At 43.7% G+C, this 15,777-nt stretch overlaps 1 protein-coding gene across 1 annotated transcript in view; it reads left to right on the top strand.

The window, feature by feature from the left end:
- Positions 1-14,139, top strand: part of tgfb1a (transforming growth factor, beta 1a) — a 49,015-nt gene extending 34,876 nt beyond the window's left edge. Inside the window, exons 3-6 of the mRNA XM_071360231.1 lie at positions 5,404-5,635; positions 5,909-6,059; positions 9,728-9,838; positions 11,889-14,139. Coding sequence (XP_071216332.1) covers positions 5,404-5,635; positions 5,909-6,059; positions 9,728-9,838; positions 11,889-11,936 — 542 coding nt within the window. The 3' untranslated portion in view covers positions 11,937-14,139. The remainder of the gene's footprint in view (positions 1-5,403; positions 5,636-5,908; positions 6,060-9,727; positions 9,839-11,888) is intronic.
- The last annotated feature ends 1,638 nt before the right edge of the window (positions 14,140-15,777 follow it).

Here is a 15,777-nt window from a genome sequence, read left to right as displayed (position 1 = left end):
TCCTCTGTCACATTCCTTAGGCGTAGTAGATCATACCAGTTAACTATTACATGTTATGCAATCATTTGGGCCGGGGAGCCTATTTGAATCGTTATGGAACTCAGACCATAGCAGTTTAAACCTGGGTATACTTGAATTTGCCCCCCCCAAAAAATAAAAACGCCATAAGTGAAATATTCTATTTTCCTATATTTTTTTTCAGGTTTTCACTCTCAAAATCACACTTTTTTTTTTATAGAAAAATGACAGAAAAGTGTATGTTCTGAGTCCACAACAATACTTGAACCACATCAGGAGACCATTTCTGAGGTCTGGGGAAAATCACCACCCCAACAATTTTTTTGGGGGGGGAGGTGTAGTTGTGCTTTAATTCAATTGTGCATCTAGCAAGCGAGTGATTGCCTAGCAGTGTTTCTGTACTGTACAATGTGGGCCTACAGTGTAGGCTACATATCATGACAGAGTTTTCAAAACAATCGATTGATAACCTACAACATCATTACGATATCCAGGTAGTTCATCACGATATCCAGGTAGTTCATCACGATATCCAGGTAGTTCATCACGATATCCAGGTAGTTCATCACGATATCCAGGTAGTTCATCACGATATCCAGGTAGGTCCTACTTTACAGTCATCCTATAACGCGTGATGACGCATCACAAAGATTCAACCACGACTTCAGACTAAACTTTTTTCAATACTTGGTTTGTAATAACCCATTGGTCGCTTTTAGTTAGCATTTACTGGTGTATATATGTCATATATTGAAATGTCATTGCTACCCTGTCGGATATCGATGTCGTTTAATTCTGTGAGCAGCTCCATGAGACGACCAGTTGAGAGCTGCGCGTTCTTTGAAGCCTGATATTTCCCGCTGAAACTAACTATGTGTGCAGCATAGCATGTGAATATACATCACCTACTTTTTGATAGGCTACTTTTTGATAGGCTACTTTGTGATAGGCTACTTTGTGATAGGCTACTTTGTGATAGGCTACCTTGTGAATGATTTCTCTATTGTACACCGTGATTGATACAGTGTCGGTCTATACCTCCACTACACTATGTTGGTATGCATCAGTTGGGGATTAAGTGGGTATACTGCTTTAGTGGTTTCCTTACATTTTGCATCGTTCCATTACATCATTAGTTTCACTGGCGATTTTAGCATTTAAATCTTGTTGGCTGAAACAAACAAAAGAAAACGTTTTAGATGCATGCCAGCAAAGCCGCTATACAACACAACACTAAACAATACATTAATTGCACTATAATGGTGACCCCAAACTGTTAGGCCCGACATAAAGCTGACCCAACCAGCAGAGCTTTCTTTTCAGCACAATGGAGTGAATCGTTACCACCTCTACACCTGGCTATCAGCGGTGTCTGGCACTGCAGATCTTCTCAAGCTCTGTCAGGTTGGATGGGGAGCGTTGCTACACAGCTATTTTCAGTTCTCTCCAGAGATGTTCGATCGGGTTCAAGTCCGGGCTCTGGCTGGTAGGCTACCTTGTGAATGATTTCTCTATTGTACACCGTGATTGATACAGTGTCGGTCTATACCTCCACTACACTATGTTGGTATGCATCAGTTGGGGATTAAGTGGGTATACTGCTTTAGTGGTTTCCTTACATTTTGCATCGTTCCATTACATCATTAGTTTCACTGGCGATTTTTGCATTTAAATCTTGTTGGCTGAAACAAACAAAAGAAAACGTTTTAGATGCATGCCAGCAAAGCCGCTATACAACACAACACTAAACAATACATTAATTGCACTATAATGGTGACCCCAAACTGTTAGGCCCGACATAAAGCTGACCCAACCAGCAGAGCTTTCTTTTCAGCACAATGGAGTGAATCGTTACCACCTCTACACCTGGCTATCAGCGGTGTCTGGCACTGCAGATCTTCTCAAGCTCTGTCAGGTTGGATGGGGAGCGTTGCTACACAGCTATTTTCAGTTCTCTCCAGAGATGTTCGATCGGGTTCAAGTCCGGGCTCTGGCTGGGCGGCCAGCTCTAGGAAGAGTCTTGGTGGTTCCAAAATTCTTCCATTTAAGAATGATGGAGGCCAATGTGTTCTTGGGGACCTTCTATGCTGCAGGAATTTGTTGGTACCCTTCCCCAGATCTGTGCCTCGACACAATCCTGTCACGGAGCTATCTGACAATTCCTTCGACCTCATGGCTTGGTTTTCGCTCTGACATTCACTGTCAACTGTGGGACCTTATATAGACAGGTGTGTGCCTCTCCAAATCATGTCCAATCAATTGAATTTACCACAGGTGGACTCCAAGTTGTAGAAACATCAAGGATGATCAATGGAAACAGGATGCACCTGAGCTCAATTTTGATTCTCATAGCAAAGTGTCTGAATACTTATGTAAATAAGGTATTTCTGTTTTATTTTTTATACATTTGCAAATATTTATAAAAACCTGTTGTCCCTTTTTCATTATGGGGTATTGTGTGTAGATTGCTGAGGAGTTTTTTTTATTTAATCCATTTTATAATAAAGCTGTAATGTAACAAAATGTTGAAAAAGTAGTCTGAATATTTTCCGATGGCGCGGTATCTCCCTGGCATATTACATCCTTATGCAGCAGCATTCAAAACATTTTTGGACTCACCTTGTTGTTTTGTCCTCACTTGAACAGGAAGGTGGCGTGGCGGTCCTTCTTGTGGGCAAATGTTGTCATTAAACTATGTCATCAAAGTCTGTCATTCTCTGGATTTATGGTGCTTTCAACCAGGCCTCCAGTGAGCCTTTTCAGCCCGGAACGTCCTGTGCCGGTTCCTCGCACTCGCCCTGAAGAGCAGGTCATCAGTCCGGTGCCATCTGTGCCAGCTCCCCGCACTCGTCCTGAAGAGCCAGAGACCGTCATGGAGGCGATGGAGAAGTTGGGAGAGAGAGAGAGGAGAGAGATGTTGTGCAGGTGTGTTCTGCACAACAATCGACCTGAAGAGCCTGTCAGCAGTTTGGTGAGTCCTGTGCCTGCTCCCCGCACCAGGCCTCCAGTGCCCCGCACTCGTGTCACCAGTCCGGTGCATCCTGTGCCGGCTCCACGCACCAGGCCTCCAGTGCGCCTTCCCAGTCCGGTACGTCCAGTGCGCCTCCAGTCCCGCTCCAAGGCAGGAGCCTTCCTCTGCACCGATGCCCAGTCCAGACACGGCGTTCAGCCCGGCGCTATGGCCGGATCCAGGGTCAAGGCGGGGGCTACGACCACCAGAGCTGCCACCGACACTAGTCACCCCCGCCCCTTACCCTCGCCATTTGGTTTCAGGTTTTGCGGCCGGAGTCCGCACCTTTGGGGGGGGGGGGGGGGTGTACTGTCACGCCCTGACAATAGAGAGCCTTATTATTCTCTATGGTGTTGTAGGTCAGGGCGTGACTAGGGGGTGTTCTAGTCGATTATATTTCTATGTTTGGGTTTGAGTATGCTTCCCAATTAGAGGCAGCTGATTATCGTTGTCTCTAATTGGGGATCATACTTAAGGTGTCTCTGTTCCCACATGCATGGTGGGATATTGTTTGTGTTTGTGCTTGTTGCACCAAGTAAGTTACATTTCGTTGCTTGTTTATTGATTTGTTGAGTGCAGACTCTGTTTGTTTACGGTCGGTGTTTGTTTCTGGTTTGTTGTAGTTTCACTTTGGATTAAAAGTATGTGGATCTCAAATCACGCTGCGCCTTGGTCCGTCTTTCCTCACCTTCGTGACACATGTAGCCTATTGGAATCATTATGGAACCGAGACCACACTTAGCAGGTTAAACCTGGCGCCTGGCGCATGGTTCACTAGGACTGGACCGCTGTCTTCACAGTTCCTTGATTAGTGAGGATTATTAGGGTAGATTTATAGACTAGTATATAAACAACTGTTCAACCCCTATTGTACACTTTTCTCACCTTCCAATATTTCATGATTTGAACAATTTAATATTTTTCATGATGAATTTAACCACTGTATTTTTGATTCACCCAAATATTTTTTTGCGGGCAAAAGCTCTCGTTGTTTTTGTTGTTGTGATTCATAAACACTTTCCTAACCCTAAATTGATATACAAGATCAGAGTATTTTTAAATCAACCAATTGGTGCTGAATAGGAGATGAATATGCATGTATTTCCATGACTTTCGTTCATAATTAAAACAAAAACCAGGAAGGAAAACGCCGCATGCTGCTTCTCACGCTCCCAGGTCATTTATCACACCAGCGTTTCAACCCCTTAGGTTTTCATCAAGGCATCCATCTTTCATTAATCCCTAACATTCTGAACCGTTCTGTCCATGTATTCTAGTGAGTCTGTGGAGAAAATTATAATTAAAGATACACCACATTTTAAAGGGATGACTTTATGAAGATAAATGGGCTGAAAACCCCAATTGAATGAAAAACTCCACGAGAAAATCTGTTGGCCAATAAGTGGGAGGGTTGAATTAAATGCATTCGGCGCATGCAAGGGAACCATGCATGCAAAGCCCGTTACACACCTGCAAAAAGTACATCTGAATACCGACGACTGAGAAGTGCGTAGGAAAGGCGTACATTCGTAAGTCTGAGTCGAACCCAATGTAAAAACTTAATTAAAAACGTTTATTTCATGCTGAACCCCTCATATTAAACACGAATAGTTGTCACGTTCCTGACCTGTTTTTCTCTTATTTTTGTATGGGTTTAGTTGGTCAGGGCGTGAGTTGGGGTGGGCATTCTATGTTATGTGTTTCTATGTTGGTTAATGGGTTGCCTGATATGGTTCTCAATTAGAGGCAGGTGTTTGACATTTCCTCTGATTGAGAACCATATTAAGGTAGGATGTTCTCACTGTTTGTTTGTGGGTGATTGTCTTCCGTGTCTGTGTTTGTCGCGCCACACGGGACTGTTTCGGTTTGTGTAGTCTATTCCTGTTCTGCGTGTTTATGTATGTTTTCCAGTACAGGTCTGTCTACGTCGTTTTGTTGTTTTGTATATTCTCAAGTGTTTTTCGTGTTCGTCTTTTCGTTTAAATAAATTCATTATGACTGCATACCTCGATGCGTATTGGTCCGATCCCTGCTTCTCCTCTTCAGACGAAGAGGAGGAGAGCAACCGTTACAATAGTATTCACTAAGTAGATGGTTTATATTTAGGATAATGTTTTACACAGCTTTGTCATTTTAGTCTTTTTTTAAATTCATCTTATTTAATTATTTAATATATTTTACATGTGATAAGGCCACACAGAGGACCAGAGATAAATAACACCTGTAAAAATCTGGAGTACCCAAAAGGGCCACTAGATGTCTCGTGATAGATTCCATAAAATCCTTGAAAGATACCACAGTTTTGGTCGTTTGCTGGTAAACTTTGAACGTTTCTATTAATTTACCCCTGTGTCTCTGCTCTCGTTGTGTTTCAGAGGAAGAGCAGGGCTTTGAGTTGAAGCTGTACTGTGAGTGTGGTAAACCCACGGAATCGTTCCTCTTCAGTATCTCTGGGTTGGACAGCGGGGTACGAGGTGACGTGGCTGGTCTAGCCAAGAACATGAGGAAGCCTCATATCTTGGCCATGTCCATCCCCCAGAACTCCAGCTCACAGCTCACCTCCTCACGTAAGAAACGGGCCACCGCTACAGACGACACCTGCACAGAGTAAGGACTGCTGTATCTGACTCTGTCTGTCTGACTATATCTGTCTGTCTGTATCGGTCTGTCTGTTTGTCTCTGTCTGTCTGTCTGTCTGTCTGTCTGTCTGTGTCTGTTTGTCTGTTTGTCTCTGTCTGTCTTTCTGTCTGTATCGGTCTGTCTGTTTGTCTCTGTCTGTCTGTCTGTCTTTCTGTCGGTCTGTCTGTCTGTTTGTCTCTGTCTGTCTTTCTGTCTGTCTGTCTGTCTCATGCTAACATCTTCCTCCCTTCTGTTCTGCAGTAAAACAGAGAACTGTTGCGTGAGGAAACTCTACATCGACTTCAGGAAAGATCTGGGCTGGAAGTGGATCCACAAGCCAAAAGGTTACCATGCCAACTACTGCATGGGCTCATGCACCTACATCTGGAATGCTGAAAACAAATACTCTCAGGTACAGTTCTAGAATACTCTCAGGTACACTTCTAGAATACTCTCAGGTACAGTTCTAGAATACTCTCAGGTACAGTTCTAGAATACTCTCAGGTACACTTCTAGAATACTCTCAGGTACAGTTCTAGAATACTCTCAGGTACACTTCTAGAATACTCTCAGGTACAGTTCTAGAATACTCTCAGGTACACTTCTAGAATACTCTCAGGTACAGTTCTAGAATACTCTCAGGTACAGTTCTAGAATACTCTCAGGTACACTTCTAGAATACTCTCAGGTACACTTCTAGAATACTCTCAGGTACAGTTCTAGAATACTCTCAGGTACACTTCTAGAATACTCTCGGGTACACTTCTAGAATACTCTCAGGTACAGTTCTAGAATACTCTCAGGTACACTTCTAGAATACTCCCGGGTACACTTCTAGAATACTCTCAGGGACAGTTCTAGAATACTCTCAGGTACACTTCTAGAATACTCTCAGGTACACTTCTAGAATACTCTCAGGTACAGTTCTAGAATACTCTCAGGTACACTTCTAGAATACTCTCAGGTACACTTCTAGAATACTCTCAGGTACACTTCTAGAATACTCTCAGGTACAGTTCTAGAATACTCTCAGGTACACTTCTAGAATACTCTCAGGTACACTTCTAGAATACTCTCAGGTACAGTTCTAGAATACTCTCAGGTACACTTCTAGAATACTCTCAGGTACACTTCTAGAATACTCTCAGGTACAGTTCTAGAATACTCTCAGGTACAGTTCTAGAATACTCTCAGGTACACTTCTAGAATACTCTCAGGTACACTTCTAGAATACTCTCAGGTACAGTTCTAGAATACTCTCAGGTACACTTCTAGAATACTCTCGGGTACACTTCTAGAATACTCTCAGGTACAGTTCTAGAATACTCTCAGGTACACTTCTAGAATACTCTCGGGTACACTTCTAGAATACTCTCAGGTACAGTTCTAGAATACTCTCAGGTACACTTCTAGAATACTCTCAGGTACACTTCTAGAATACTCTCAGGTACAGTTCTAGAATACTCTCAGGTACACTTCTAGAATACTCTCAGGTACACTTCTAGAATACTCTCAGGTACACTTCTAGAATACTCTCAGGTACAGTTCTAGAATACTCTCAGGTACACTTCTAGAATACTCTCGGGTACACTTCTAGAATACTCTCAGGTACAGTTCTAGAATACTCTCAGGTACAGTTTTAGAATACTCTCAGGTACACTTCTAGAATACTCTCGGGTACACTTCTAGAATACTCTCATGTACACTTCTAGAATACTCTCAGGCACACTTCTAGAATACTCTCAGGTACAGTTCTAGAATACTCTCAGGTACACTTCTAGAATACTCTCAGGCACACTTCTAGAATACTCTCAGGTACAGTTCTAGAATACTCTCAGGCACACTTCTAGAATACGCTCAGGTACAGTTCTAGAATACTCTCAGGTACACTTCTAGAATACTCGCAGGTACACTTCTAGAATACCCTCAGGTACACTTCTAGAATACCCTCAGGTACACTTCTAGAATACCCTCAGGTACACTTCTAGAATACTCGCGGGTACACTTCTAGAATACTCTCAGGTACACTTCTAGAATACTCTCAGGCACAGTTCTAGAATACTCAGGTACACTTCTAGAATACTCTCAGGTACACTTCTAGAATACCCTCAGGTACACTTCTAGAATACCCTCGGGTACACTTCTAGAATACTCTCGGGTACACTTCTAGAATACTCTCGGGTACACTTCTAGAATACTCTCGGGTACACTTCTAGAATACTCTCAGGTACACTTCTAGAATACTCTCAGGTACACTTCTAGAATACTCTCAGGTACACTTCTAGAATACTTTCAGGTACACTTCTAGAATACTTTCAGGTACACTTCTAGAATACTTTCAGGTACACGTCTAGAATACCCTCAGGTACACGTCTAGAATACCCTCAGGTACACGTCTAGAATACCCTCAGGTACACTTCTAGAATAGTCTCAGGTACACTTCTAGAATAGTCTCAGGTACACTTCTAGAATACCCTCAGGTTCACGTCTAGAATACCCTCAGGTACACTTCTAGAATAGTCTCAGGTACACTTCTAGAATAGTCTCAGGTACACTTCTAGAATACTTGCAGGTTCAAGTCTGGAATGGTACATCTCCACTTAAAGATGGAACTTAAGGATTGTGGACACTGGCCAGTCAGGCTCGTAGACCACAATGTTTACTAGCCCGGGTCCAAAATCTGACAACATTTCACTTGCCGGCGGGCTAGTTTGGCACAGCTTAATTACCATCCCTGTCTCAACTAATATAGTAATTTTCCGTAAGGTTTCTAGGAAACAGAGAGCTCTGCCTCGAGTTAGATGTGAGGCAGTCATCTGTCATGTGACTGGAGCTGATAGATGCTAGTTGTGTGTAATCAGAAGTGTCTGTGGACCAGTCCAGCTAGTTAGATATACTAGTAGAAAGTCAGGGGCTTCCCAGCTGTCTCCTTCTTCCTGATCAATCTATTTACTGTCTGTCTGTAATGACACTGTTTACACCACTGGGGCTCTAGTGGCTGCTTTCTTAGTGGTCAGGTCATGTGTTCTAGAAAAACTCCTGACTCACTAGCCCTGTACTGTTAAATCCCAATAGTAAGTGATGACGTCTGCATGAGGCTTGGTGGTCAGGGTTAAGAACTGTCTCAGCAAGGGACCAGTAAACACTAGACATGTACTGACTGTGCTCTCTCTCTCTCTCTCTCTCTCGCTCTCTCTCTCTCTCTTTCTTTCTCACACTCTTCCTCTCTCTCCCCCTCTCTCTCCCCCTCTCTCTCCCCCTCTCTCTCCCCCTTTCTCCCACTCTTCCTCTCGCTCCCTCTCTCCCCTTTCTCCCACTCTTCCTCTCTCTTCCTCTCTCTCCATCTCTCTTTCTCCCACTCTTCCTCTCTCTCTTCCTCTCTCTACATCTCTCTCTCCATCTCTCTTTCTCTCTCTCTCTCTCTTCCTCTCTATCTCTTTCTCCCACTCTTCCTCTCTCTCTCTCTTTCTCCCACTCTTCCTCTCTCTCCCTCCCCCCCTTTCTCCCACTCTTCCTCCCTCTCTCTCTTTCTCTCTCTCTTCCTCTCTCTCTCTCCCTTTCTCTCTCTCTCCCTCTCTCTCTCACACTCTTCCTCTCTCTCCCCCTCTCTCTCCCCCTCTCTCTCCCCCTCTCTCTCCCCCTTTCTCCCACTCTTCCTCTCGCTCCCTCTCTCTCCCCTTTCTCCCACTCTTCCTCTCTCTTCCTCTCTCTCCATCTCTTTTTCTCCCACTCTTCCTCTCTCTCTCTCTCTCTTTCCCCCACTCTTCCTCTCTCTCCCTCCCCCCCTTTCTCCCACTCTTCCTCCCTCTCTCTCTTTCTCTCTCTCTCTCCCTTTCTCTCTCTCTCCCTCTCTCTCCCTTTCTCTCTCTCTCCCTCTCTCTCTCACACTCGTCCTCTCTTTCCCTCTTTCCATCTCCTTCCACCTCTCTCTCTCTGTCCAACAAATACATGTTATTTCTCAGCGATGTAGCTCTTGTGTGTCATATTGTCTTGGCGCAGTGCTTTTGCTGACAATGCGCTACTTAAGTGACCTGTCTGTGTTTGTCTCTCTCTCTCTCACACTCACACACACACACACAGATCCTGGCCCTGTACAAGCACCACAACCCAGGAGCGTCGGCCCAGCCGTGCTGTGTACCCCAGGTCTTGGACCCTCTGCCAATCCTCTACTACGTAGGGAGACAACATAAGGTACAGCTAACACCCTAACCTAGACAATGTCTAGCTAACCCCTAATCCTAACCTACACAATGTCTAGCTAAACCCCTAATCCTAACCTACACAATGTCTAGCTAAACCCCTAATCCTAACCTACACAATGTCTAGCTAAACCCCTAATCCTAACCTAGACAATGTCTAGCTAACCCCTTAATCCTAACCTAGACAAAGTCTAGCTAACCCCTTAATCCTAACCTAGACAAAGTCTAGCTAACCCATTAATCCTAACCTAGACAATGTCTAGCTAAACCCCTAATCCTAACCTAGACAAAGTCTAGCTAACCCATTAATCCTAACCTAGACAATGTCTAGCTAACCCCCTAATCCTAACCTAGACAATGTCTAGCTAACCCCTTAATCCTAACCTACACAATGTCTAGCTAACCCCTTAATCCTAACCTAGATAATGTCTAGCTAAACCCCTAATCCTAACCTACACAATGTCTAGCTAAACCCCTAATCCTAACCTACACAATGTCTAGCTAACCCCCTAATCCTAACCTACACAATGTCTAGCTAACCCCTTAATCCTAACCTACACAATGTCTAGCTAACCCCTTAATCCTAACCTAGACAATGTCTAGCTAAACCCCTAATCCTAACCTAGACAATGTCTCGCTAACCCCTTAATCCTAACCTAGACAAGGTATTAACACGTCTGTGTTTTAGAGGCTAGACATTCTACTTCTACATGACATAATCAGTCATGACTGTTGGTAACAGATGTTCAGCTAACAGTGTTGTGGGTCTGTAGTCACTAACAGTGGTGTGGGTTTGTAGTCACTAACAGTGGTGTGGGTCTGTAGTCACTAACAGTGGTGTGGGTCTGTAGTCACTAACAGTGGTGTGTGGGTCTGTAGTCACTAACAGTGGTGTGTGGGTCTGTAGTCACTAACAGTGTTGTGGGTCTGTAGTCACTAACAGTGTTGTGGGTCTGTAGTCACTAACAGTGGTGTGTGGGTCTGTAGTCACTAACAGTGGTGTGTGGGTCTGTAGTCACTAACAGTGGTGTGTGGGTCTGTAGTCACTAACAGTGGTGTGTGGGTCTGTAGTCACTAACAGTGGTGTGTGGGTCTGTAGTCACTAACAGTGGTGTGTGGGTCTGTAGTCACTAACAGTGGTGTGTGGGTCTGTAGTCACTAACAGTGGTGTGTGGGTCTGTAGTCACTAACAGTGGTGTGGGTCTGTAGTCACTAACAGTGGTGTGTGGGTCTGTAGTCACTAACAGTGGTGTGGGTCTGTAGTCACTAACAGTGGTGTGTGGGTCTGTAGTCACTAACAGTGGTGTGTGGGTCTGTAGTCACTAACAGTGGTGTGGGTCTGTAGTCACTAACAGTGGTGTGGGTCTGTAGTCACTAACAGTGGTGTGGGTCTGTAGTCACTAACAGTGGTGTGTGGGTCTGTAGTCACTAACAGTGGTGTGTGGGTATGTAGTCACTAACAGTGGTGTGTGGGTATGTAGTCACTAACAGTAGTGTGGGTGTGTAGTCACTAACAGTAGTGTGGGTCTGTAGTCACTAACAGTGGTGTGGGTCTGTAGTCACTAACGGTGGTGTGTGGGTCTGTAGTCACTAACGGTGGTGTGTGGGTCTGTAGTCACTAACAGTGGTGTGGGTCTGTAGTCACTAACAGTGGTGTGTGGGTCTGTAGTCACTAACAGTGGTGTGTGGGTGTGTAGTCACTAACAGTGGTGTGGGTCTGTAGTCACTAACAGTGGTGTGGGTCTGTAGTCACTAACAGTGGTGTGGGTCTGTAGTCACTAACAGTGGTGTGGGTCTGTAGTCACTAACAGTGGTGTGGGTCTGTAGTCACTAACAGTGGTGTGGGTCTGTAGTCACTAACAGTGGTGTGTGGGTCTGTAGTCACTAACAGTGGTGTGGGTCTGTAGTCACTAACAGTGGTGTGGGTCTGTAGTCACTAACAGTGGTGTGGGTGTGTAGTCACTAACAGTGGTGTGGGTCTGTAGTCACTAACAGTGGTGTGGGTCTGTAGTCACTAACAGTGGTGTGTTTGTTTGTTTCAGGTGGAACAGTTGTCCAACATGATTGTGGAGAGCTGTAAGTGCAGCTAGAAGTCATAGGTCATATCCCCTCTATCTCCTCTCCTCTATCTCCTCCCCTCTATCTCATCCCCTCTATCTCCTCCCCTCTATCTCCTCTACTCCACTACTATCTCCTCTACTCCACTACTATCTCCTCTACTCCACTATCTCCTCTATCTCTACCCATTCCTTTTCCTCACACACACCCGTACGGACACACGGAGAAGGGATGGAGGGAGGAGAGAGAACTCAGAGAGGAACAGGAGACGAGATCGAAGGATTTGACTCTTGTGATGGAGGAGTGGAACAAGAGATGAGAAGATGATCATTGTGATCAATGACAGAACCAGCATCCTCCTGATGGAACAAGACCCGGACTATGGAACAAGACCTATGGACAAGACCCGGACTATGGAACAAGACCCGGACTATGGAACAAGACCCGGACTATGGAACAAGACCCGGACTATGGAACAAGACCCGGACTATGGAACAAGACCCGGACTATGGAACAAGACCCGGACTATGGAACAAGACCCGGACATTTCTGCTTTCACATCCACTGTATACCCTGGATGAATATAGGCTTTACATTTTTAAATAATACATTTATGTCAAGGAGTGAATTAATTTATTGTGTTACATGTAGCAGAGCTGTATAGTGTATTTACTGTAGAGACTTAAGAGGTGCAGTAGCTTGTGGGGTAGTGATGGAGAGACTTTGGGGGACAGGGTAGGGGTTATCCGATACCCCAGAAGAGGTACAAGAGGACATCATTGGACCCAGACAAGACCAACAGGACCAGAATGAAATCCTTCATTTTAGGAGAACACATGTTTTTCTAGTAAGGATGGGCACAGGACTTTTTATAACCAACAGTGCCTGTCCAGAACTCACGTGTGCCAGACATTAGTACGAGAATACACACGTTTGCACAAAAGCCTAAGGACCTTGTTTATGTGGGTGAATCATTGGGCTGGACCAAGTGTTTCCCTATCCCAGAAGAGGCTGGAGAAGTGTTATGACAGCGAGCCTCCCTGGCTAGAGAGACTGTTTACTGGTGGATGGTCTACAGAGAGACTGTTTATTGGTGGATGGCCTCCAGAGAGACTGTTTATTGGTCGATGGCCTCCAGAGAGACTGTTTATTGGTCAATGGTCTCCAGAGAGACTGTTTATTGGTGGATGGCCTCCAGAGAGACTGTTTATTGGTCGATGGCCTACAGAGAGACTGTTTATTGGTGGATGGCCTCCAGAGAGACTGTTTATTGGTCGATGGCCTCCAGAGAGACTGTTTATTGGTCAATGGTCTCCAGAGAGACTGTTTACTGGTGGATGGCCTCCAGAGAGACTGTTTATTGGTCGATGGCCTCCAGAGAGACTGTTTATTGGTTGATGGCCTCCAGAGAGACTGTTCATTGGTCGATGGTCTTCCTTGCTAGTAGCACGTAGGTCCATGGTCCTTAATGTTTCATCTTTACCGTCCATCACTTTCACCTGTTTATTTAGCTTTATTACAGCTACTATGTTATCCTGTTATTCTACGTGCTCTCTGTCAGTTTGTTTCTGTTCCCCTGTCATAGGTTGTTCATCATTCTATCTGGCTTGTTATAACATTGTGTGTGTGTGTGTGTGTGTGTGTGTGTGTGTGTGTGTGTGTGTGTGTGTGTGTGTGTGTGTGTGTGTGTGTGTGTGTGTGTGTGTGTGTGTGTGTGTGTGTGTGTGTGTGTGTGTGTGTGTGTGTGTGTGTGTGTGTGTGTGTGTGTGTGTGTGTGTGTCACATGCTCTGTGCTGTCAGAGGGAGGAGTAACTGAGAATTGAGAATTAGTAGGATTGGTCCGCCCTGCTTTATGACATGCATGTTGTTTTAGAGGGAGAGGGAATGTGGTGGTGGTGGTGGTGGTGGGGGTTTAGAGGACGCTGGGAGCACCATGGACCAACTGTTTTCACACTGTTAATGTGTTGCTGCTTCACGTTGCTATAAGTCAATATAGACAATTTATTGCTTCTATTTAAAGATAAAATAGTCACATTTCTGTTTGTTATTGCAGCCCAAAACAAAGTTTTTTTTATTTGTTGTTGTTGCTGCTCAGTGTGATGTACTGTTACACGTTCATGTTAGAGGGAACTCTGCTTCTTTCTCACTTTAGAATAATTGCACTTACTTTTTTCAGTCCTTTTTCATTTCAACGTAAATATCTTAACAACTTTAAATAAACATTGATGTTGTTCATTTCTTGTATTATCGTATCAGATTTCTAGAGAACGTTGGGAAAATCAGATTTCTAGAGAACACTGGGAAAATCAGATTTCTAGAGAACACTGGGAAAATCTGATTTCTAGAGAACACTGGGGAAATCAGATTTCTAGAAAATGTTGGGATCATCAGATTTCTATAGAACACTGGGAAAATCAGATTTCTAGAGAACGTTGGGAAAATCTGATTTCAAGAGAACACTGGGAACATCAGATTTCAAGAGAACACTGGGAACACCAGATTTCTATAGAACACTGGGAAAATCAGATTTCTAGAGAACGTTGGGAAAATCTAATTTCTAGAGAACGTTGGGAAAATCTGATTTCAAGAGAACACTGGGAACACCAGATTTCTATAGAACACTGGGAAAATCTGATTTCAAGAGAACACTGGGAAAATCAGATTTCTAGAGAACGTTGGGAAAATCTGATTTCAAGAGAACACTGGGGAAATCAGATTTCGATAGAGCATTGGGAAAATCAGATTTCGATAGAGCATTGGGAAAAGCAGATTTCTAGAAAATGTTGGGATCATCAGATTTCTAGAGAACGTTTCGGAAAATCTGATTTCTAGAGAACACTGGGAAAATCAGATTTCTTGAGAACTTTGGGAAAATCAGATTTCTAGAGAACACTGGGAAAATCAGATTTCTAGAAAATGTTGGGATCATCAGATTTCTAGAGAACGTTTCGGAAAATCAGATTTCTAGAGAACTTTGGGAACATCAGATTTCTGGAGAACGTTGGGAAAATCAGATTTCTAGAAAATGTTGGGATCATCAGATTTCTAGAGAACACTGGGAAAATCAGATTTCTTGAGAACTTTGGGAAAATCAGATTTCTAGAGAACACTGGGAAAATCAGATTTCTAGAGAACGTTGGGAAAATCTAATTTCTAGAGAACGTTTCGGAAAATCAGATTTCTAGAGAACTTTGGGAACATCAGATTTCTAGAGAACTTTGGGAAAATCAGATTTCTAGAGAACGTTGGGAAAATCAGATTTCGATAGAGCATTGGGAAAATCAGATTTCTGGAAAATGTTGGGATCATCAGATTTCTAGAGAACACTGGGAAAATCAGATTTCGATAGAGCATTGGGAAAATCTGATTTCGATAGAGCATTGGGAAAATCAGATTTCGATAGAGCATTGGGAAAATCAGATTTCTAGAGAATGTTGGGAACATCAGATATCTATAGAACACTGGGAAAATCAGATTTCTAGAGAACACTGGGAAAATCTGATTTCTAGAGAACGTTGGGAAAATCTAATTTCTAGAGAACGTTGGGAAAATCTGATTTCAAGAGAACACTGGGGAAATCAGATTTCTATAGAACACTTGGAAAATCTGATTTCTAGAGAACACTGGGAAAATCAGATTTCTAGAGAACGTTGGGAAAATCTGATTTCAAGAGAACACTGGGAACATCCGATTTCAAGAGAACACTGGGAACACCAGATTTCTATAGAACACTGGGAAAATCAGATTCCTAGAGAACGTTGGGAAAATCTAATTTCTAGAGAACGTTGGGAAAATCTGATTTCAAGAGAACACTGGGAACACCAGATTTCTATAGAACACTGGGAAAATCTGATTTCAAGAGAACACTGGGAA

This window comes from Salvelinus alpinus, chromosome 22 (genome assembly GCF_045679555.1).
Source record: "Salvelinus alpinus chromosome 22, SLU_Salpinus.1, whole genome shotgun sequence".
NCBI classification, from domain to species: Eukaryota; Metazoa; Chordata; class Actinopteri; order Salmoniformes; family Salmonidae; genus Salvelinus; species Salvelinus alpinus.
This window is presented reverse-complemented; position numbering and strand designations above follow the sequence as displayed.